Consider the following 23,019-nt stretch of genomic DNA (forward strand, 5'->3'; position numbering starts at 1 on the left):
CACTTTCGGCTGGAAGATGTGACAGCTTGCGGGGCTCAGCTGCGGGGCTCAGAGCCTGGCTGCGGGTCCCTGTTGGTCTCGGTGGCTTTGTCGAGTGACCCGAAGGCCTATGGCTCTTCCCTTTGGCCGTCCCTGGTCCTGGCTGCTGATGCGGCATGCTCTCACCTCCCCCCTGCGGGGCCGTGTCGTGTCTCCGTGGGCACAGGCCTGCCACCTGGGGAGGGCGGGGCCGGCTTGTGCCCCACGCCTTCCTGTCGGCAGCAGGTGGGCTCTCTGCTCCCCGTGGCGCGGGGAGACCTGGGAGGCGCAGGCAGGGGCAGGAGCCTGCGCGCAGTGGTGTTGCGCTCAGTGTCCTGGTCGCCGGCGCGCCCTAGCCTTGCCTGCTGTCCTCAGTGCTCCTCACGCTGCGTCCCCTTCATGGGGGTTTTCCCCCGGCTCAGGCCCCGGCAGCTCCGCAGGCCCTTCCTCCCTGCCTGCACCCACAGATCCTCGGGCCACGCCGCCCGCAGGTCCGATCTGGGGTCGGAGTGTTCTGGTTGTCTTGTCTTGCTGTTCTGCGGGGCGTGTCTGTTTCACTGGTGGGTGCCACTGCGCCAGCAGAGCGAGGGGTGACCTCACAGGTTAGCGAGGTCACTTCCTGCTCCGGAGACCACGGTCTGCCCCACGCAGCGCTGTGGGCGGGACACTGACCCGCAGCGTTCATGGGAAGGTGGCTCGTGGCCGCTCAGGGGGAACGTGGCCGCCCTCCCCTCCCCTCACCCTCTTCTCTCTCCCCCGCAGAGAGCGCCAGCGGCCCTGCCCCTCTGCACAGGTCCCAGTCGCTCCCGCACGCGGCCACCGTGGCCCTGGGCGGCACGTCCGACCCCGGGGCCCTCAGCAGCTCGGCGCTGAGTGAGAGAGAGGCCTTCCGGCTCGACAAGTTCAAGCAGCTCCTGGCCGGCCCCAACACGGACCTGGGTAAGTCTCGGAGAAGCCGGTCCGTCCGTGGCATGCGCTGCCCTTGCTTCCCCGTCACTCACCTCGCTGCACGTGGTGGCTCATGTGCTTCCAGTGCGATTCCATCAAGTACTTCCTGTTCTCTTTCCTCAAGCCCCAGGGGCCTCCCCTGGCCTCTTGAGAGCCGCTGTGGTTAGCTCTGCCTGGCTGAGCAGATGGACCTGGCTGGTCACTGTGTGCCTGGGCGCGGCGACTGGCGTCATGACCATTGCAGTCTGCGCCTCCCTGCTCGGCCTCCCCGTCGGGCAGAGCGTGACGGCTAGGGCACTGCAGGGGGCCAAGGCCAGCAGCGGACAGTGCGGCCAGCGGGGGCGGTGCAGCCAGCGGGGGCGGTGCGGCCAGCGGGGGCGGTGTGGTCAGGGGGGGCGGTGTGGTCAGGGGGGGCGGTGTGGTCAGGGGGGGCGGTGCGGCCAGCGGGGGCGGTGCGGCCAGCGGGGGCGGTGCGGCCAGCGGGGGGCGGTGCGGTCAGGGGGGGCGGTGCGGTCAGGGGGGGCGGTGCGGCCAGCGGGGGCGGTGCGGCCAGCGGGGGCGGTGCGGCCAGCAGTGTGTGCTTGTGGGTCATGGCACCGCGTGGACGCTCCGAGGCTCGGCTCGCTTTCGTCGGCTGGAATCCCCTCGGGTCGCACCCCTCACTACGTCTCCCTCGTGGAGAGCCACTCCCCAGGCCGGGGCGGGAGTGTCCTGGTTGCCTGTCCTGCTGTCTGCGGGGCTGGCCTCTCACTGGACGCTGGAGCCTTCAGGATGGGCACCTGGTCTGCTGGCGGGCAGAGGCCAGAGTGGAGCTCTGAGGGCTGAGCCCCGAGGCCGGCAGTGCCCTGTGCGACCACCAGGTGGCGCGTGAGGCCCGTGGACGGGCAGCACGGAGCTGCTGGGGGCTCAGGCAGCCGCCGGCCGGAGGCCTGTAGGTGTGAGATGCTGCTGCCCTGGTGCCATTCTCGTGGGCTTGCCTCTCCTCTGCTTTGGCACATGCGCACGTGGGACACGGCAGTGCAGTGCGGGCTGTAGGTGGCCTGGGTCCCGCCCCGTGCTGGCCCCAGCGTCTTCCTGCAGAGGCGGCCGTGCACGCGCCACACTGACCTTCAGGGGCCCGCGTCACGCTTACAGACGCGTTGCAGGAACAGTGCTGTGCCAGGCGCACCCGCGGTTCCCGGTTCGCCCGTTTCCGTGGTCTCTGTGTGCTGTGTGCACACGTTTCTGTGACCCAGTGGGTCAGAGGGATCGTGACCCCTGACCCCTGAGAACGTCGCTGTGTGTCTCCTCAGGACCAAGGCTTTCTCTCGGTTCCAGCGACGTCCGTCAGGACACGTAGCATCGATGGGCACTGTCGTCTGTCCACGGCCATGTCACTGGACCTTTGTCCCCGTGATGGCCTTTCCTCTCTTCTGGTCTGGAGTCTGGGGCTGGGCGTGGCGTCTGCCGTCACGTCGCTCGCCTCCGTGACCCTGGAGCAGCGCCCGGCTTGCGGTGTGGTCTCGGCCTGACATTCTGAGGCGCGCAGGCCCCTCGGCGTTGGGGGTCTTGCGTCCTCCGGTGACACGCGGGCCAGTCACTTGTGTCCTCGGTGGTCGTAGCACCGTGTGGGTCACGTGGGGTCACGTGGCTAAGGTGGTGTCCCCAGGCTCCAGGGCCAGCTGTCCTTGTCCTTGGGGATCAGCAGGGTCTTGGGGACACGGTGGGCGCGCTGACACGCGGTGTTTCCTTTCCCCCCGAGCAGTGTGTTTCCCTGCGGTCCTGGAGGTGCCCGCTCTGCGTGTGCCCCGCGGGCCCGGCGTGACCGCTCCTCCCGGTGGGCACGCGGGTTCCATGGACTTCTGTTGTGGCAGACGCTCGAGGACTCCCCCTCACGTGCCGTCTCATCCTGTGCTGGGGACGTCCTAGGTGTCCCCGTGTGGCGGGGAGGGGCAGCTTGAGAACTGGGCGGGCGTCTTACCACCAGCACAGGGCTGGGTACTCCCGCCTCCCAGTCACGTGTGGTTGAGCCTGTGCGGTAGCCGCCAGCATGCGCTGCCTCCCAGGTGGTGCGGGGCCGGCCAGAGGCAGTGAGCGCAGGTTCTGGGGACGGGCTGCCTGCGGGGTGGGGGTGGGGGCTCCCTCCGCTGCTTCCTCTCCGTGACCCTGACCTCGAGCCTCTGTGGGCACGCTAGTAGCTCTGGGTGCCGAGCACCGTGCACGGTGCCCGGGGGTGCCAGCGCAGACACTCGGCACAGTTGGGCGGTTTTTCTTGTTCCGTTGGCATTGGCCTGTGGCCCTCCGGCTTGGCTTCACGGCGTGGACACACCCGGCCGCTGTGTGACGCCGGCACGTCGGCGTCTGCAGGGACTTCCTGGGCGTGCGCGGTGGTTTCTGCCGGGCGAGGAGCCAGGCGGTGGCAGCGGGCTGCCTGATGGGCGTCTCGGTGCCGGGCCAGGCTCTGCGTCCTGCGCGCATGTCCTCGCGGACGTGGCCGTCGGGTCGCCTTTGGAAGCGGAAGTCATTCCTGAAGTGAAGCTTCCAGCCCCTCGGAGGACGTGGGTGTGCCTGCGGAGGTTGAAGGTAACGTTAACCTCAGGCTCTTGCTCAGGTTGGCGGGATTATGGGTTTTTCTTCAGAGTCCTGTTGAGCCATCCTGTCTAACAACAGAAGCGAAACCCGGTCTTCCCAAGTTCAGTGGTTACTGGACTGTGTTTGCGGCAGGGGAGGTCGCAGGCAGACACGGCCGCCTTTGTGAGGCGCGTACAGTGGCTTCGAGGGCGGCGGAAGCATCGTCCTCACGTTGGTGAGAGAGGTGAGGGGCGGGTGTCCGCGGGGGGAAGCACGTGGCCGGTGAGAATGCCCAGACGCTCTCCCCGCCGAGCGGGCCTGCCCAGCAGGCGCCGTGTCTGTGGCCTGTGCGCTGGGAGCCGGGGCTGGAATGGCGAACGCTGGGCAGCTCCTCCTGCCCTTCGCAGACTCACGGCTCACTCGTCACATGCTGCTGCTCAGCCCTGGCCAGGTTGCTCAGTGGTTAGAGCATTGGCCTGCGGACTGAAGGGTCCTGGGTTTGATTCTGGTCAAGGGCACGTGCCTGGGTTGCGGGCTTGATCCCCACCCTGGTGGCAGTGCCAGGCCTCTGGGAGGCTTTGGGCCCGAGGAGCGGAGCCTGCAGCCCTTCCGTGGGGGAAGAGCCCTGAGCACTGTTGAGCGGGGCTTTTCCAAGGGCCTTAGGCCGAGACACGCTCCTCAGGCTCCTGCTGCCCGCGAGTGGGGACGAGGAGGGACGGCAGGGACAGGAGGAAGTTAGGGGGATGCCGGGAACTGGGTGAGGTGCGGTGGTCAGTTCCCCAGGCTCTGCAGGGCAGGCGGTGGGCCAGGCACCTGCTGGACGTGAAGCGGGGGAGACGGGAGACGGAGCAAGCCAAGACCGTCACCCCGGAGCCCAGGGGCTGGGAGGACGGGACAGCTGCTGGACACGGTCGGAGCATGCCCGAGAAACGCGCCATGTCGGGGAGGCAGCAGTGCTGTGAGAGGCCAGGGACGCAGGCGGCCCCTCCTCTGCGGGGCGCTCTCCATGGGTTCAGCACCCGCTGTCAGTGGGTCCGAGAGTGTTACATGGACGCTCCCAGGAGAAGCAGTTGGAGAGTTTAAGGGGCGCGCTGTCTGCGTAGTGCGATGGACTCTCCCTGCCCTGCTCTATCCTGGCGGACGGAACCGTCCCTGACGCCGCCCCGCCCTTCGTCACTCAGTGCCCTCTGGTTACCAGATGGGCTGCCCTGGTCGCAGCTTGTGTTCAAGTCCCCTGCTCTCCTTCAGAATGCCCCCCCCCCCCCCCACACACACACCGTGCAGGCTGGTGATGCTGGCAGTTCCGATGCCAGAAAGAGGCGGGAAGAGCTTCCTCTTGGTGGAAAGGTGCGTGCACAGGGAACACCTGGGCACGGGGCTCGGTCCTCTCCCAGGTCTCAGACGTCCGCGGGGGCCGTGGATAACGGGGAACCGCCGGAGATCCAAGTAATTGCACCATTGCTACCATGCTGGGTTCTTATACATACAAACATATGCATGCACACATGTATGTACATGTAAACACACACATGCCCCCACTCCCGCAAATCCACGCCTGCCAGCTGCCTGCTCCAGATTGTACCTGCTCCCAGTGCACAGGTGACCAGGCTGAGTCTGAGACAGCGAGGGCGGAGGGGCCGTGAGCTGGTCACAGCCATTCCTGGCTGCGCGCACAGCCCCTGGGGCCTGGCGGAGAACTTGGAGCAGAGGCTTGCCTGGCATTGTGGGATGGCTCCGTGCTGTGGCCAGGACACGCCTCCTCCCCAGTCCTCTCCTGCCCCTGCCCCTCCTCCCCACCCTCCCCTCTCTGCTCTTCTCCACCTGCCCCTCCTCCTGGCTGAGTGCACCTCCCGCCTCCCAGTCTCTGGGGTCCTGTCCTGTTTGCATCCAGTTTCTAATCGGGTGTAGCCGCGGCTGGCGTTCAGCTACCGACGGGCTTCCTGGGCTGGGCGCGAGGACCCTGCAGGCCCGCGGGGCCGCCGGGAAGCTGTGAGTGGAAGAGAGGCAGGAGGGACGGCCACGCAGGCTCCCAGGAGGCTGGGCAGGGCCCCTGGGGCCTGCTTTCAGCTCGGCTCTGGTTTGAGGAAGAAGTGCTCTGAGCGAGACCGGCGAGGCGCTTTAAAAAGGGGCCGGTGAGTTTCTGAGGCAGCCTGAGCGCTGGTCCTGAGCGGCCGGCGGCTGTGGCCCTGTGCGTTGGACGGCGTCTGGCATGTTGTGGGCACACGGGCGTTGGGGGAACGGGCAGTACATCCCACTGTGTGGGTGTTGGGACCGCAGGGCTCGGTTGGGACCTTGTCCGTGATTGCTGCTCTCATTTCTCTTGGGCTGTGGATTGGCCCGGCCCAGCCTTGCATGGGATGGTGGTGGTTTTGGTGTTGGTGATGTGATAATGGTGGTGGTGGGATGATGGTGGTGGGGATGGTGTTGGTGAGGGGGATGGTGTTGGTGATCGTGTTGATGATGTGATGGTGGTGGGGATGGTGGTGGGAATGGTGGTGGGGATGATGATGGGGTGGGGGTGGAGGTGGAGATGGAGGTGGGGATGGGAATAGGGATGGGGTTGGGGATGGGAATGGGGATGGGGATGGGAATGGGGATGGGGATGGTGGTGGGGATGGTGATGGTGATGGGGGTGGGAATGGGGATGGGGGTGGGGATGGTGGTGGGGATGGGGATGGTGATGGTGATGGTGATGGGCGTGGGAATGGGGATGGTGGTGGGGATGGTGATGGTGATGGTGATGGTGATGGTGATGGTGGTGGGGATGGTGATGGGGATGGTGGTGGGGATGGGGATGGGGGTGGGGGATGGGAATGGTGGTGGGGATGGGGATGGGGATGGTGATGGTGATGGGCGTGGGAATGGGGATGGTGGTGGGGATGGTGATGGTGATGGTGATGGTGATGGTGATAGTGGTGGGGATGGTGATGGTGATGGTGATGGGATGGGGATGGAGATGGGGATGGGGATGGTGATGGTGATGGTGATGGTGATGGTGATGGGGATGGGGATGGGGATGGGGATGGGGATGGTCTTGGTGTTGGTGATGGTGGTGGGATGGTAGTGGTGGTGAACTTATAATTGAGTGCTTGCTCTGTGTCAGATACATGGAAGGGCATGGCATCCGGGGAAGGAGCCCAGAGAGGGCCGAGCACAGGCTGTCTGCTTCCCTGTGGCCCTCCTTGCCCACAGCGTGCTGTGCCTTCCAGGACCCAGAGGCCCTGCCCACCGTGCCACCCGTCCCTGGAGGCTCTGTCTGGTCACTCGCCTCTCCTGGGAACATGCACGAGAGCCGAGCCCACCAGGCCCCCTGCTCCAGGGACCTTCTGGGACGTCAGTAGTCTGCTGAGCCCAGGGCCCCGAGAACTTACAAGAGGAAGGGACGTAGAGGGTGTTAAAGACGGAAGGCAGGAGCGTGGAGAAGAAAAGGGGGTTGGGTGCCATTTTAGACTGTCACTCCCAGGCCCTCCTTTCCCGGGAGGTCACATGTGCAGGGTCATGGGGCAGGAGAGGTCCAGGTGGGGTGCATCTCCCTCATGAACTGCCCTGATGGTGGTGGAGGGTCGTGCCCTCCCACAAACCCGGCAGCAGGACCAGGTGTGTGAGCGGCCTGTCTGTGTCACACCTGCTCCCTGGGCACGGCAGGCCCCCGTAGACATCGGGTGCAGGGTGACGTCACGCTTGGCTGGAGTAAGAAAGCGGGAAGGGTGTCTGAGGAGTAGAAAGGCGGGATGGCAGCGGAAAGGAATCCCGTGTGCATTGCAGCTGGAGGTGACGGGCGGGAAGTCCTTCCCGTCGGAGGAAACTGGCCGGGCTGACAAGAAAGAGAACACGGGCTCTGCAGGGCGCGGGTCCCCACCTGTACCCGCGTTCACGGCGGGGGCGGGCGGTGCCGGGCGAGGCTTTGGTCTGGGTCTTGGGCCACCTCCTGAGCCGTTAACACCGGGTGCAAGCTTTCCACAGGCGCCCTAGACGGGCTTCCATTGGTCCTGAAGGGAAAGTCCACGCTGGCTGCGAGTGCTTCAAAACAGCCGTTTTCTTACCAGGAGACACTCTAAAACAGCGAGGTGCGGCTGTCTTTGTAACCCCGCTCCCCAGGGTGCGGTACAGCCCCTGCCCGGTGTGAGGGCCTAGAAGTAAGAAGGGCCACGTGACAGCAAAGCCCACACCACAGATGCCTGCCACCCTGCCCCCTGCCACCGAGGGTCTCCGCTTCGTGGGGGACAGTGTGGACAGAGGGGGCGTAGGGGCACGGCAGGCCTCGGCTGCTTCGCCATTTACTCACCGAGGGCCTGGGGCTCCGTTCGGTCTTCCCGTCTCTGCACGTGGGATGGGGTGATGGTGCCGGGTGGTGTGGGAGCCGAGGAGATAGCCTGGCGGTGCGCCCGGCACAGGGCTCTGCGCGGCCATCCTGTCTTTTCTCTGTAGCCCCCCTTCTTTCCGTGGAGGCAGCGAGAACGTAGAGGTGATTTGTTACCCGTTTTTTCCAGGTAATATTATGTCGTAAGACTTTCCCCTGTTGCTAGTCTTCATAACCATCACTTTTAATGGCTGTATAATGTTTTCAAAATGATCTTTACTTAAAATGGTTGTGAAAATTGTATTTCTGTCTAAGTCAACATTTAATTTATATGCTTAATCAAAACCTAGACATACTTAATAGTATTCAAAAAATGTAACATAGCTCTAGCCAGTGTGGCTCAGTGGATAGAGCGTCGTCCTGCGGACCGAAGGGTCCGGGTTCGATCCCCATCAAGGACACGTACCTGGTGCAGGCTCCTCCCCGGCCCGGGCTCTGGTCGGGGTGTGCGCAAGAGGCAACAAATCGGGGTGTCTCGCTCACATCGGTGTTTCTCTCCGTCTTTCCCTCTCTCTTCCACTCTCTTTAAAATCAATGGAAATATATCCTCCGGTGAGGATTAACAAAGAAAGAAAGAACTAACCAGGAAAAAAAAGGTAATAATAAACCACACTGAGAGCAGGTGCCCTGTGCCCTGGGGGCGGGGGGGATAGCACACAGGCCGGCACTGCCAGTTTGGAGCTGGTAATACTCATTCTTACTCTTTGTCTACTCGTGCTGTTTTCACTTGAGAAAGCTACACTCTGCAATGTTTACACACTCACATGACCGCGGAGGCCCACATATGACACCGACACCTCCAGCAGCCCCCCTCCCCCCTGCCGGAAGTGCCCGGTGTGCGCAGGTGGCTCCGGGCGCCTGTGTGTGCCACTGCCCCCTGTGAAACGTCCTTCTCTCTGCGGTGCACACGCTGGAGCGCAGGGAGCAGGTGACACTAGCCCAGGTGCCGCCATTTCACCCACACGTGTGCACCTGGGCACGTGGGCACATGGCAGGAGAGTCACCACCTTTTCAAGTAAAAAACAGATTTTAAGTTGAGGTGAAACTCGCATGACATTAACTAAGCATTTTAAAGTGCACAGTTCAGCAGTGCTTAGCACCAGAGCACATTCACAGTGTCGAGAGCCGCCTCAAGTGCCCTCAATGCAAATGGAGCTGCCGTGCGAATTAGCAGTTTTGCTTCTTGGCATTTATGCAGAGAAAATGGAAGCACTAACTTGGAAAGGTCTCTGCACCCCAAGTCCATCAAAGGGTTATTTGCAGTCGGCAAGACATGGCAACAGCCCCAGCCCATCAGTGGGTGAGCGGAGAGAGAAAATGGCACACACGTGCACGCGCACACACACGCACACACACATGTGCACGTACACGCACGCACAAGAACATCACTCAGCCGTAGAAGCGAGGACATCCTGCCATTTGCCACAAGGTTGGACCTTGAGGGCCTCACGCGGAGCGAAGGATCCAGGCAGAGAGAGACGGCGAGGACGCTCCCTCCCGTGTGGAATCGAGAACCAAACCAGACCCAGAGTGAGCACCCAGCTCGCAGACACAGAGCAGAGAGGGGGTGCCGGAGGGGGCTCGCTGCGCGAAATGGGCGCGGGGCTCACAGGTGCGAGCCCCAGGTACGGTGCCTACGTCCTGGGGGCGGCGTGCAGCGTGGGGCGGCAGGTGGCCTCACCACAGCTTGGGTGACGGTCGCTGAGAGTCCGTCTTAAAGCCCTCGTCGCAGGAAAGAGAAAGGGGAGCTGTGTGGTGGCTGCTCCCCGAGCTGTGGTGGGCCTTTCCAGCCACACGTGTTGGACCCTGTGCCGTGTACCTGACACGAGTGGAATCATGTCGGTGATTCCTCAGCGGGAATGTTCTTCGTGCAGAAGGATTGTCGGGCGGGGCGTCGCCGGCAGCAGCTACTTTCTGTGTGACAGCAGTTACACAATTGGGGGTTTATTCCCATAAGCAGGTGACGAGAGCCGCTGCCCGCCCGCTGCCCTGTGATGAGACATTGCCAGTGAGGGTTACATTAGCCCCTGGACGGCGCGACGCCTCAGGTCCGTGACCTTTGCCCACACGTGAGTGCTGTGGGGCAGCCTCGCCGCTCGGCGCTACCCCTGGCGCCAGGATCGTAGCAGCGGCTCGATGAGTGTGCGGCCGCATGCGGTTCCCCGGACGCCGTGCGTGGCTGGCTCGTGGGGCTGTCCCTTCCTGGTGAGCGGGTGGCCGGGTACACACTCGCGGGCCTGGCCGCGCACTGAGCCCTGGGAGGCTGGCCGTGCACCGGACCGACGCGGCCCGGGCAGAAATGACTGCGCCAGATGGACCCCGTCTCGGACCCCAGTGTCCGTGCGCCCACAGCACGGAGCTGCCTCGGGGGACGGGAGAGTTCCAAAAATAGCGTTTGCTTGTTTTCACACGACCCAGGTCATTGTCGGGGATTTAACAAACAGCAGAGCATCCTGGGCCCAGGTGACATTGGAAGTCGGGGAAGATGAAGCCAGCACCCTCACAGGGCTTGCGGGAGCCCCGCACCCCACTCGGTGTGCGGGGAATACTTAACCCGAGAGCCGAGTGGTTTCTGAAGGACAAGGACCTGCCCCGCCCCCGGCGTTGCTCCCCTCTCCGACCCCGTGAATGCCGGGTGCAGCTCAAGTGTGACTCCATCTTTCCCTTCGGCTCACACCGTGTCCTTGTGCTTGTCCAGCGGCATTGTGTGGGAGCTGGCGCGGAGTGTGTGCGATTGTGGGCGAAGGGCATCGCGCCGGCCGCGTGTGCTGCTCTGCGGGTGTCCCGGTGCCGGCGCACCTCCCTCCGTGGCTGCTCAGCCGTGTGTCCACCGCTGTAGCTGGTCCCCCTGGGCTCCTTGGTGGTTCCGTTGGGGCGAGGGTTGTTAAAAGGAGGGGAGGCTTTGCCCTGGCCGGTTTGGCTCAGTGGATAGCGCGTCAGCCTAAGGACCAAAGCGTCCCGGGTTTGATTCTGGTCCAGGGCACATACCTTGGTTTCAGGCTCCTCCCTGGCCCAGGCCCTGGTCGGGGCTCGTGCAGGAGGGAACCAGTCGGTGTGTTTCTCTCAGGTCGGTGTTTCTCTCTGTCTCTCCCTCTCTCTCCCACTCTCCCTAAAACCGATGGGGAAATGCCCTCGGGGGAGGATAAAAAAGGAAAACGGAAGGAGGGAGGCTTCATCCCCCATCAGCCGCCAGGGGTTGGGCTGGGCTGTGGGCCCCAGGTGGTGGGGCCACCTGCAGCCAGCCTTGTGACTTTCCGCCTCGGGGCAGCGTGGCCGTATGAGGCCGTGTGTCAGGGTCTGGTCACTTGGCTGTGACCCAGGATGGGACTCGTTACCAAGCACCCTGACCAGGGCAGCAAGCTGGCCTCACACTCCCAGCGATGGTGGACAGTGACCTTCTGGTATTCGACGAGCTTGTTCTGGCCTGGCCCAGGCTGGGAGGTGACCGAGGCCACGGCGGAGAGGCCCCGGGCCTGTGCTGGGCTGGCCGGAGGGTCTGTGGGAGGGGGTGGAGCCGCGACTTCGGGCAGCACGGGCTGCAGGTGAACGTGTACCTCGTATTTGGCACATGTTTGCCAATACCAGGCCCCGTGCAGGCAGCTGACGTGTGCTCGACCTGTGCTGTGTAGGGCTGTCCTGTGTGGGGGTCATGTCCATGGGGGTGGGGGCTGGGCAGGCAGAGCACCGGGGAGGAAGTGCGGGGAGCCGGGCCCGGGCAGTGAGCTCCCAGCAGCCGCACAGCCGCGCCACAGGCAAGTGCTGAGTGTGTGCAGCGGCCCGCGGAGCTGTTCTGGGAGCGTGGAGAGGCGACGTCACCTCTCAGGGTCACCCTCCAGGAGAGCCGCACCGGAAGGAAGCAGGTGTGGCCGCGGAGCGTCTCCTGCCGCACTGCGGGCTCTCTGAAGAGCGTGCCATGCGGAGCAGGTGGCCGAGAGGAGCCTGGTGCAGCGGATCACCCGGCCACGGAGGGGAGGTGCCTCCGCCGCGAGTCCGTCCCAGGTCTCGGTTTCCTCAGCGGCACAATCGCGGGGTCGGTGCAGGTGGGAGTCTAGACCCCGACCTTGTTCTGTGGGTCGTTGGGAGCCGAGGTGGTCAGAACTGCCCGGCGAGGTCGGTCTGGCCTCTGTCCCTGTGTGCTGAGCCCCCGCGGCGGCAGGTGACAGAGGGTGACGCTGAGGTTCCCGCAGTGGAGTGGCTGCGCTTGGAGCTGTGGCAGCCGGAGCTCCCTGGTGCCTCCTCCTCCTCCCGCTCGGCGGGCACCAGCCTTTCTTCTCTGCAGGCCCCGCGCTCACAGCGGCTCCGGCATAATGAGGCTGTTTGGAGCCGCTGGAGGTGGGGGCGTTCCTGAGTCCTGAGGATCACAGCCCCGTGACGCTGGCTCTGCGCCCCAGGGGTCTATGTCAGAGGCTCTTCAGCTCCTCCTCGACCATCCTCCGCCCTGCTGGGCAGCCTGCTCAGGGTCCCGGCCCCTGCCTGCCCCCCTGTGGCTGCTGAGGCCTGCTGAGGTGGGCTTCCAGGGCGGGGAGGTGGGACGCAGGGTGAGTGCTGAAGGCCCGCAGGGGCAGGTGACGGGGCTTGGGCGGGGTCTCACCCCTGCGTTGTTATTGTGCTGCTGTCACAGGTGGGGGCGTGTTCACGTGATAATGTTTCCTAGCCCTTGCGCCTGTTTCCACAAACTCTGGTCAGCAATGATCTTTCCTGCGTTCTTGGCCCTCAGCACTCTGCATATATTAATATTAAAATGTAAAATTATAATAATAAAAGCATAATATGCTAATTAGACCAGACAGCTGAACGACCTTCAAGACGTCCTTTTGGATGAAGCCGTGGTGGCGGGGGCCGAGGCAGAGGTGGTTAGGGGCTATCAGGTAGGCAGGTGAGGGGTTAGGGCTGATCAGGCAGGCAGGTGAGCAGTTAGGGGCAATCAGGAGCCAGTGGTCCCGGATTGTGAGAGGGATGTCCGACTGCCGAGTTAGGCCTGATCCCGCAGGGATCCCTGCGGGATCAGGCCTAAACAGGCAGTCGGACATTCCCTGAGGGGTCCCAGATGGCGAGAGGGTGCAGGCCGGGCTGAGGGACACCCCCCTTCTCTTCATGATTTTCGTGCACCGGGCCTCTAGTTAAAGTATAAAATCTATTACACAAAGTCACTTTCTGGTCATTAGTACTAAGTATAATTCACAGTTAATTTCAGTGAGGTTTCAGCTTTGCTTTGGCCAGTGTGGCTGCTTTTTCTTGAGAGAGAGAGAGAGAGAGATCTTATTTTCATCTTAGCTTCTTACTGTCTCCCCCATTTTCCTTTTATTAATAGTGACAATTATTTCCGGTGATTTCATTCAGTTAGAGTTCGTCGTGGGCTCCTAGCGGGCCAGGTGCGGGGTCCTGGGGCTCCCCTTCCACGGAGAGACAGAGCAGGATACTGATAGGCCAGCAGGAAGGGGCTAGGGCTCCTGTGTAAATCGTGACGTTCTGTGAGCGCAGGTGAGCAAATGTGAGCCCACCTGGGGGTGCAGTGTGGGGGGGCCCTCATGGCGGTCATGCAGAGCAGGTGTGCTCCAGGTGAGCAATCGTGAGCCCAGTGCATGGTGGGGGGCACAGCAGTCACGCAGAGCAGGTGTGCCCCTGGGCTACCACATGGCCCGGGTGGGGCAGGGTATCCAAGGAGGAGATCTGACCATAACTCGGAGTGAGTGCTGGGGACGGTGGCAAGGGTGGACTTTTTTTTTAAATTTATTTTTAAAATCTTTATTGTTGAGATTATTACTGATCTCCCTTCCCCCCAATTGCCCCCCTTCACCTGGTTCCTGCCCCGCCCCAGGCCTTCCCCCCTGTTGTCTGTGTCCATAGGTAATGCATGCATGCATACAAGATCTTTAATCTCTTCTTGTCCCTACCCCCTTCCCTCTGACAATCGTCAGTCTTCCATTTCCCTGACTCTGATTCTATTTTATTCACCAGTTTATCCTGTTCATTAGATTTCTTATTAGTTTATTTTGATTTTTAGATTCAATTGTTGGTAGGTATGTATTCGTTGCCATTTTGTTCATATTCTTGATCTTTTTCTTTTTCTTCTTCTTCTTAAAGAATACCCTTCAGCGTTTCATGTAATCCTGGTTTGGTGGTGATGAACTCCTTTATCCTTTTCTTGTCTGTGAAGCTCTTCATCTGACCTTCAATTCTGAATGATAGCTTCGCTGGGTAGGGTAACCTTGGTTGTAGGTCCTTGCTATTCATCACTTTGAATATTTCTTGCCACTCCTGTCTGGCCTGCATAGTTTCTGTTGAGAAATCAGCTGACAGTTGTATGGGTACTCCCTTGTAGGTAACTACCTGTTTTTCTCTTGCTGCTTTTAAGATTCTCTCTTTGTCTTTTGCTCTTGGCATTTTAATTATGATGTGTCTTTGTGTGGTCCTCTTTGGATTCCTTTTGTTTGGGGTTCTGTGCACTTCCTGGACTTGTAAGTCTATTTCTTTCACCAGGTGGGGGAAGTTTCCTGTCATTATTTCTTCAAATAGGTTTTCAGTATCTTGCTCTTTCTCTTCTCCTGGCACCCCCATCATGCAGATGTTGGTGCGCTTGAAGTTGTCCCAAAGGCTCCATACACTATCTTCGTATTTTTGAATTCTTTATTCTTTTTGCTTTTCCGGTTGGGTGTTTTTTGCTTCCTCGTATTTCAAATCATTGATTTGATTCTTAGAATCCTCTACTGTACTGTTGAATCCCTGTATATTATCCTTTATTTCAGTCAGTGCTTAATTTCTGAATGGTCCTTTTCCATCTTTTTGGAGGTTTCCAAAAGATTCTTGAGTAGCCTTATAACCACGGATTTGAACTCTATATCCAGTAGTTTGCTTCCTTCCATTTCTTTAATTTGTGACATGTTTCTTTGTCTCTGCATTTTGGATGCTTCCCTGTGTGTGTTTCTATGTATTGGGTAGAGCTGCTATGTCTCCTGAGTTTGGTAGAGTGGCCTTGTGTAGTAGGTGTCCTATACGACCCAGTGGGTCAGCTGGGAGCTCTAGGTGCACCTGTTTGTGGGCCGTGAGCACAGTCTTGTTGTACTTGAGCCTTGATTGCTGTTGGTGTCACTGGGAGGAATTGACCTCCAGGCCAGTTGGCTATGCAGACTAGCTGTGACTACAGTGGGAGAGCTATTGTGCAGGAGACACCCCTATGGAGCAGGACTTGCTTCAGTGGGGCTTTGGTGCTCACTGAGTCTGCCCCTTGAGTGTGTCGCTTATGGATGTGAAGGGTTGTAATCTGGATGGTCTCACACTAACCACTGGATACACTGGCTCTTGGGTCTCCAGGGAGGTTCAAAGTCAGCCACTGCCTGGGGCCACCCAGCAGGAGCTACAGAGAGATCTGCAGATTCCTCCTCTTTGTATTGGGTTTGGAAGTGCTCAGATGAGGCCCAGCTATGAAGCAAGGCAGGCTGGTTCTGGTGCCGGGTCCTGGGCCTTTTATTGATATGTTTGGGGCTCCCTGACGCAACTGCAGCTTGTTTGAGAGATTTTAGCCTGAGCGAGGACCGGCCATTCATATGCAAAAGCTGCTGCCCACAGTTTGGCTGAGGTGTAAATTGGTTGAGGTGGGGTCTCAGGGACTCACCAGGGTGGAGCAAACAGAAATGGCTGCCAGTCATCCCTGTGACTGGGGAGGTCCCAGCACAGGAACAATGATCCCTGCAAGCACCTCCATCTGGGGGAAAGCCACTCCCAAGTTCCTGCCCGGATGCCAGACAATCCATTTTCTCCACGTGTGTGTCTGTGTTCCACAGAACCTTGCCCTGGGGCTGGAGCTCAGAGGAAGCGGGACCTTGTAAGTTCAGTTCGTGGTGCCGGCCTTTTAAGCAGAGCAGCTGGGTCTCCAGCAGCCTCTGTGTCAGTCACTGAGCCCCAATCCACACTGGTTTTTACAGCCAGTAGTTCTTACTGCCGTAGGGACTTCTTTTCTCAGCTCTGGGACCCTGGGCTGGGCTTCTGGTGTGTGGTGCTGGGACCCTTTGCTCCTCACGGGGGCCTCCGCAGAGACGATCTCCCTCCTGATTAAAAAAGCGGCCCACGTGGGTGCCGGGCCAGCACGCTCCGCGCCCCCGCACCTCCTACCCGTCTCAGTGTGCTTTCTTCTCTACTTCCCTCGTTGTGGGACTTCATTCAGCCAGCTTTCCCGCGGTTCTGGATGATGGTGGTTCTGTAATTTAGTTGTGATTTTGATGTGGTTGTGGGAGGTGGCGAGTGCAGCGTTTATCTATGCCGCCATCTTCCCTCGCTCTCACGGTGGACCTGTGAGTCTCCCTGCGGGGGCAGGGGTGAGGCTGGAGGCGGACTGGGCCGCAGGAGAGGAGGGGTGCGGTCGGCAGGCGGCGGGCTGTGCCTTCGGGAGCGGCGCACGTTCTGACGGCCGGGCTGCTGCTCCCGCGCTCGGATGAGGAGCACTGCCTTTCCGCGGGGAGCGTGAAGCGTGTTCTCTGTGACGTTAAGTATGATTGAAAGTCACCGCTGTTCAGTGGGTAAGGTCCGGCCTGTGAGTTAGAACGAGGGAAGTTCTGCCGTCGCCTCTTCCCCACGCTCGCGTGTGCCAGGCGTGGGGTGTGGGGTGTGCCAGGCGTGGGGCCGAGTTCTCCCCCCAGCGGCCCTGGGGGTGGGCGCTGTGGCCAGCCCGGTTCTGTAGACGAGGAAACAGCTCACGTGCCCGAGGTGTGACTGAGGACGCCCCAGAGCCTGGGCTCAGGCGGAGGTGCAGGCCTCGAGGAGGGCCCGCCCGCCCAGAGCGGATGCAGGTGTCACCATCGTCGTCGGTGAGGTTTCTGTGGACCGGTGCGGGCAGGCACTGTGCGGGCCGCCCAGTGAGGCGCGGGCAGGCGAGTCAGCGGTGTGCAGGCGACAGGGTGAGGCCACCATTCCCGAGTGTCCCCAGAAGAGCTGAGGCAGAGGAGCTGGTCCGGGCGGCAGAGGGAGCAGGCCTGGCCTGGAGGGCCCAGCGCCGTGTCAGCCGGGCACACGCTCCGCCCACCTGATCCTGGGACCTGGAGAGAGACAGCAAGCGGGCCTCTGGCCTCCCCCGTTGTTCCGGGAGCGGCAACAGGGTGAGCAGAGCCCGCGTGTCCACACTGTGTCCGGAGCCGCACGGACCGGCTGCCTGAGGCTGTGGGAGGTGACAGGGCCGCGCGGACCTCGGTAGCTCGCCGTGACACCCAGCGTCCCCAGCGGGAGCAGTGACGGGTGGTCCCAGCGGGAGCAGTGACGGGGGTGGTCCCAGCGGGAGCAGTGACGGGGGTGGTCCCAGCGGGAGCAGTGACAGGGGTGGTCCCAGCGGGAGCAGTGACGGGTGGTCCCAGCGGGAGCAGTGACGGGTGGTCCCAGCGGGAGCAGTGACGGGGGTGGTCCCAGCGGGAGCAGGGACAGGGGGTGTCCCCAGCGGGAGCAGTGACAGGGGTGGCCCCAGCGGGAGCAGGGACAGGGGGTGGCCCCAGCGGGAGCAGTGACGGGTGGCCCCAGCGGGAGCAGGGACGGGGGTGGTCCCAGCGGGAGCAGTGACGGGTGGTCCCAGCGGGAGCAGTGACGGGGGTGGTCCCAGCGGGAGCAGGGACGGGGGTGGTCCCAGCGGGAGCAGGGACGGGGGTGGTCCCAGCGGGAGCAGTGACGGGGGTGGTCCCAGCGGGAGCAGTGACGGGGGTGGTCCCAGCGGGAGCAGTGACGGGGGTGGTCCCAGCGGGAGCAGTGACGGGTGGTCCCAGCGGGAGCAGTGACGGGTGGTCCCAGCGGGAGCAGTGACGGGTGGTCCCAGCGGGAGCAGGGACGGGTGGTCCCAGCGGGAGCAGTGGCGGGTGGTCCCAGCGGGAGCAGTGACGGGTGGTCCCAGCGGGAGCAGTGACGGGTGGTCGGGGCAGCAGGCCTTTGCTTAGGTAGTGACGTGCCTGTCAGGTCTGGAAGCGGCCAGGACTGCCTCTGAGAGGCCTCCCTTGGGCTCTCTGACCCCTGGGACGTGTCTCTGCTCTTCCTGCGGTCAGTGTCACTGTACCCCGGGGCCACCTCCAAGGGCAGGTCCTCTCGGAGGGCCAGGGCCTACGGGGGGGCAGCCCCACCCATGGCGGTGCCTGGGCGAAGGGGAGGCCTCGGGGAGACCCGGCTCGAGGGCACAGCGCCCCTTTCTCCTGTGCCAGCCTCCTGGGGGAGCACACTTCTTTCGCCTTAAAATACGGCGTTTGAGTGCGTGGCGGGCAGGCCTCATGCAGATGTGGAGTCTCAGAAGGGGTTAGCGGAATAGCTGTGTAAACAACTTAAAGCTGATTGCTCAGTATCATGATCCCCCCAAAATCCCTTTGCCACCCGGAGTTCCTTACCGGCGCCTTTTCTCTGGGGGTCCCCTCTCTGTTCCCTGCCCAGTGGTGGTGGGCGTGGAGCTTCGCCCACTGGGAGCACCTCCCCCCCCCCCCCGCCATCTCCCCCCTCACTCTGTTCACTGCTCAGAGCAGCGCCCCTCCTCCCCCAGCGCAGCACTGCGGCCGGGCCTGCCGTCCAGCTCCTCCCTCTCCCGCAGGAGGCGGGACGCGGCGCACGCAGAGGCGCTGCTGTCTCCCTCGCCACGCGGCGTGCACTCCTCCCCCAGAAACGGCGCGGCCGGTGGCTTTAGGAGAGATTGTCTCACGTGCTAGACACGCCCTGTGCAAAGCCCTTTCCACAGACACGCCTGGGCCGGGAGACCCCGTGCTCGGTCTCGTTGTGCAGTGAGTCGGGCCTCTCCCTCGGCGGCGCTCCCGCAGGCAGGCGTGGGACAGGCACGCGTGCGCAGCGTTGGGCCCACGGCTCCCGTGTGTGCCTGCAGGTGCCCCGCTCCGCGCTGCCCAGCGCCTGCCGCTCTGCTGGTTTCTGGGCTCCTTGCTGGATGTCGGGTTACGGCGTCAGAGGCTGTGCCGTTTGCAAGACCTGATGGGCTTCTTTGCACATGAGGGACCGCCCGTGTTTCTCTGTGGAGCCTGCGCCTGCTTCTCTGTGATGGCGTGTGCGTGTGGGCGCGGGTTCCATGTTGAGAACCTTCGCCCTTTGTGCTGCTGGAAGGTGGATGGGGGCAGGTGGGTGTCGGCACCTGGCGGGAGGCCCCTCCGAGAGCAGGTGCCTCCTCACCGGGACTCCCGAGCCCACAGTCCGAGGCATCGTGCCTGAGTTACACCGAGAAAGTGGGCTTCAGAGTTACTGGTCAAAGGTCACACAGCCACGAAGGGGTGGGGCAGGGTTTGAACCCGCTGGGCATCTGGCTCCGCCTCGGAGTGAACGCCGCGTCAGGGAAGAGGGAGCCCGCGCCATGGCAGCCCCTGGAGAGCCGCACCCCCTGGCGCTCTGCGTGCAGCGCTTCTCCGTGTCCCACGACGTGCGGGAGGAGGAGCGGGCACGCTCTGTGGCCGGGCTCTGTCTGTGTGGACAGTTGTGCTTTTGCCGAGGGTTCCAGGCTCCACGGTCTTGCTCTTAAAGAGACAGTTGGCGCGACACCTGTCAGTGCGGGGCCGGTTCCTGTCTCCCGCCAGCCTCGCTCACAGTGGGAGGCGCAGGGCCAGACCTTGGCTCCCGGCTCTGCCTGCCCTGCTGTGTGACCTTCGTCAGTTCCCCCTCCGGCTCCCGTCCTGCCCACGAGGTGGGTGACAGGCTGCGGGTTGCTGGGGTGCTGACCCGGAGAAAGGCGGCTTTTCTTGGTGACCGGGTGCCCGAGACACGGGGCCCTGACACTCATTCCCTGGGAAGCGCACGCAGTTTTGAAAAATGAAAGTGGTGATCAGTGTCACTTCAGAACGCAAGGAACACGATAATCACGCCTGTGCGATGCTGGAGTTCCTGGGAGTGCTCAGCCGGGCTCCTGGCTCGCGGATGTGGCGTGGGGGACAGAGACAGCGGAGCCCCGACACGCAGCCGGCCAGTGCCCGGGAGGCTCGGTGCGAGGCAGCCTCTCCCGTCGTGGCGGAGCCTGCGCAGCGGCCTGCTTCGCTCGCGCCTCTCCCTGCGAGGGGCCAGCAGCTTCCACGTCAGGAGGCCTCTGTCCTAAAGGGCTGTCCCCTCCCCCACTCAGTGCCACACGGCGTTCCCAGGTGATTGACCGTGGCTTTTTTTTGGCTAATCCTCACCCCAGGATATTTTTCCATTGGTTTTTTGAGAGAGTGGAAAGGGAGAGAGCGAGAGATCCATGTGATTGAACCTGCGACCTGCGGGGTGCGGGCCTGCGCCCCACCACTGAGCACGCGGCCTGGGCTGCCGCTGGCAGTTTTGCACGGAGAGTGCAGGGGAAGGGGCTGCAGCTGCTGGTCTCCGGCCACCTGATCTTGCCTAGGCGCACCCTCAGGACGGCCCTTCCTGGTCACAGGGGGCGGCTGCGAACCCGGCGGCTGGCCTCCGTCTGACTCCACCGTGCAGGTCAGGCCAGCGTGTCCAGGCCGGCCCGGACGGCGGACGGCACCCAGGTGGTTGCTGAGTGAATAAGTGAGAACAGGTAATCCAGTGGCTGCTTCCCCTCTGTGTGTGGAGGCAGGTCAGCTCCCTGTAAACCTGTTCCTTCCTTCGCCAGAAAGCCTCAGCAGAGGGCTGTCCGCGCTGCAGGGCTGGCGGCTGCTGTGCCTGCCAGTGCGTTATGCTCAGCGCTCCTCGGGATCTATTTATAGGCCGCGGGCAGCACCCTCCGCTGCTAATCCGGTCCTGCTTCGCCCTGAGGCGCCTCGGCCGCCGCTCAGGTGAGTGCGGCTGCTGGCGCCGGTGACCTCTCCTCCCGCCGGGCTCCTGCCCTCCGGGAGGCAGGTGGGGTCCGGTCCTCACCCTCCTGGGCGTCTTCCCCGTCAGCACACGGGCCTGTGTCAGGGCTGGCAGGTCAGTGCTGGGCCCGCGTGCGGCCTGGGTGGGCTCGGGGATGCCGCAGTGTCCGTGCCGCGGACTGTCCTCGTGCCCAGTGGGGAGGCCAGGGGCTGGCCGGGTTGCTGGTGTCTCTGAAGGCTTCTGCCAGGATGCCGTGTGCCACACCCACTCCCGTCGCAGTGGCCAGAGGGGCACACGGCTGGGGCCCGCCTCAGGGACAGGGACATGTAATGGTTCACAGGGGAGCGAGTCCCGCCAGCTGGGCTGCGCCGTCCCGCCAGGGTTTGTCCCTTCAGGGCCCGCATCCCGGCGGCCGTGCGCAAGGCGCGTCGATGCGGGCCGCCCAGGCAGGAAGGGTGCCACCAAGCTGGTGCACGTGGGTGCCCAGGAAAGAAGACCTGAGAGGTGTCAGAGGGAGGTGGCGGCCCCAGGGTTGGGGACCCGTGGAGTGCGGGGCGCAGGGGCCGCAGGCGGCTGGGTGTTGGCACTGGGTAGGTGGCCCGACGTCCTTGGAGAGGAGGCCCTGGGGCAGGAGAGGTGGGCAGGGCCAGGGCAGTGGGTGTGGGACTTTGGGCTGTGGCCCCTGAGGACAGATGGTGGCAGGGGGCCACTGCAGCCGCTCGTGGGGCGAGGCACAGGACGGACGGAGCCCCCCGAGGTTTCCGGGGAGGCAGGACCTTGGGGTTGAGGGCGCCTGTGCGAGACGGTTCCAGGAGTCTCCGTGGAGCCTCTCGTTTGATTTCCAGCAGATTCTCAGAGCGGATTCTCGTGGCCACGTTTGTTTTTTAAAAATATGTTTTTATTGATTTCAGAGAGAAGGGAGAGGGGGAGAGAGAGACATCCATGATGAGAGAGAATCATGGATCAGCTGCCTCCTGCAGGCCCCTCACTGGGGATCGAGCCCGCAACCAGGACATGTGCTCCGATCGGGAATTGAACGGTGACCTTCTGGTTCATAGGTCAATACCCAACCACTGAGCCACGCCGGCCGGGTTTGGCCACGGTTTTGTTTAAGAGTGAGGGAACCGAGGCTCACAGAGGTCAAGAACGTGCCCCAAGGTCGTGCAGCCATCGAGGCCGAGCCGCGGTGAGCCCAGTGCCGGGACACAGGGCACGTGACTGCTCCTTCTCATGGAGGCCGCTCCCGGGCCTCCGCTCCAGATCCCGTCTAGGAGAGACTGAAGTTTTCTATAAGCAGTTTTTCAAGAGTGCTCACCCCGTGGCTGATTGGCAAGGTAATGAGGATTCCCGTTAGGGCTCACCCAGCAAGCCCTGGGCCTGAGCCTCCGCAGGGGAGCGCGCAGCGGGTTCAGGGTCTGATTTATAGCTGCCTGTGCCCACGGCTCCGGCAGAGGCCATAAATAAAATTAAAATAAATGGAAACAATGCACCTATAAATCGTGTTGCAGGAACCTCCGATTGCCTTTTAGAGGAACCCCCAATAAAACGCCGTCTGGCTATCCATCTGCGGGAGAAGGGCCGTCCATCACCGGGGCAGAGCCAGGAGCGCGGGGACGGGCTGGGGCTGGCTCGTTAGGTGTGGAGATGAGCTGACCCGCTGGGCCGGCTCTCAGGTGTCCGCAGTGGGAGGCCCTGGGTCAGCGGCTCCCGGTGAAGGCTGTCAGGTGGCGGTGGGAGTATTGGGAGGCCAGCCAGTATGGCCGTTGTTCCTTCTCTCTTCCAAGTCCACGCGGATGTGTCCTGGGAGCGGTGGAGGCCCAGCGGGGAGTCTGATTGGGATGCCTGTGTCACTGTGGGGACCGGGGAGGCTGGGCTGGGGCGGGGCTGGAGGAGGGGGGACCGGCGGCAGAAGCCACTCTCAGAACCCTGGCTGTTCCAGTGCATGGTTCTCAGGAAGCTGTAATCTGTGAAAAAGGTGCCTTCCTAGAAACGGGCCGCTCACTTTGCCCACTTACCTTCTAACGAATGTGTCGTTATTGATTTAGGGAGGAAGGGGGACTGAGCGGTGCTTGGGCACCATGGATGGGCAGGGAGCTGGGTGTGTGCAGGGCGCATGCTCGCGAGGATGGACGCGGGCAGAGCGGCGGGGCTGGGTGTGCGTGGCCACGGGCCCAGTTCTTCTTGAGCGGCGTGGGGCCTGGTGGACACTGTGCGTGCCGGGCCACTGGTCCCACCTGCTTCGTGGGGCGACCATGGCCTTGGGGACATCCTTCTCCTCGTCCTGAGCCTGCCATTTGGAGCACGTTCTCACCTCCAAACTGTGCGGGCCGTGCCCGTGAGGGGTCTGCGGGCGGTGCCTCGGGCGCCTCTGCTGTCGCCGGCAGGTGTCCCCGCCTTCCGTGGCAGTG

The 23,019-nt window shown here is 62.6% G+C and overlaps 1 protein-coding gene across 1 annotated transcript in view; it reads left to right on the forward strand.

Moving 5' to 3' along the window:
* TBC1D22A (TBC1 domain family member 22A) overlaps positions 1–23,019 on the forward strand; it is a 130,356-nt gene that overhangs the window by 21,232 nt on the left and 86,105 nt on the right. Inside the window, 1 exon segment of the mRNA XM_054719651.1 lies at positions 781–957. Coding sequence (XP_054575626.1) covers positions 781–957 — 177 coding nt within the window.

Source organism: Eptesicus fuscus, chromosome 7, assembly GCF_027574615.1.
Source record: "Eptesicus fuscus isolate TK198812 chromosome 7, DD_ASM_mEF_20220401, whole genome shotgun sequence".
NCBI classification, from domain to species: domain Eukaryota; kingdom Metazoa; phylum Chordata; class Mammalia; order Chiroptera; family Vespertilionidae; genus Eptesicus; species Eptesicus fuscus.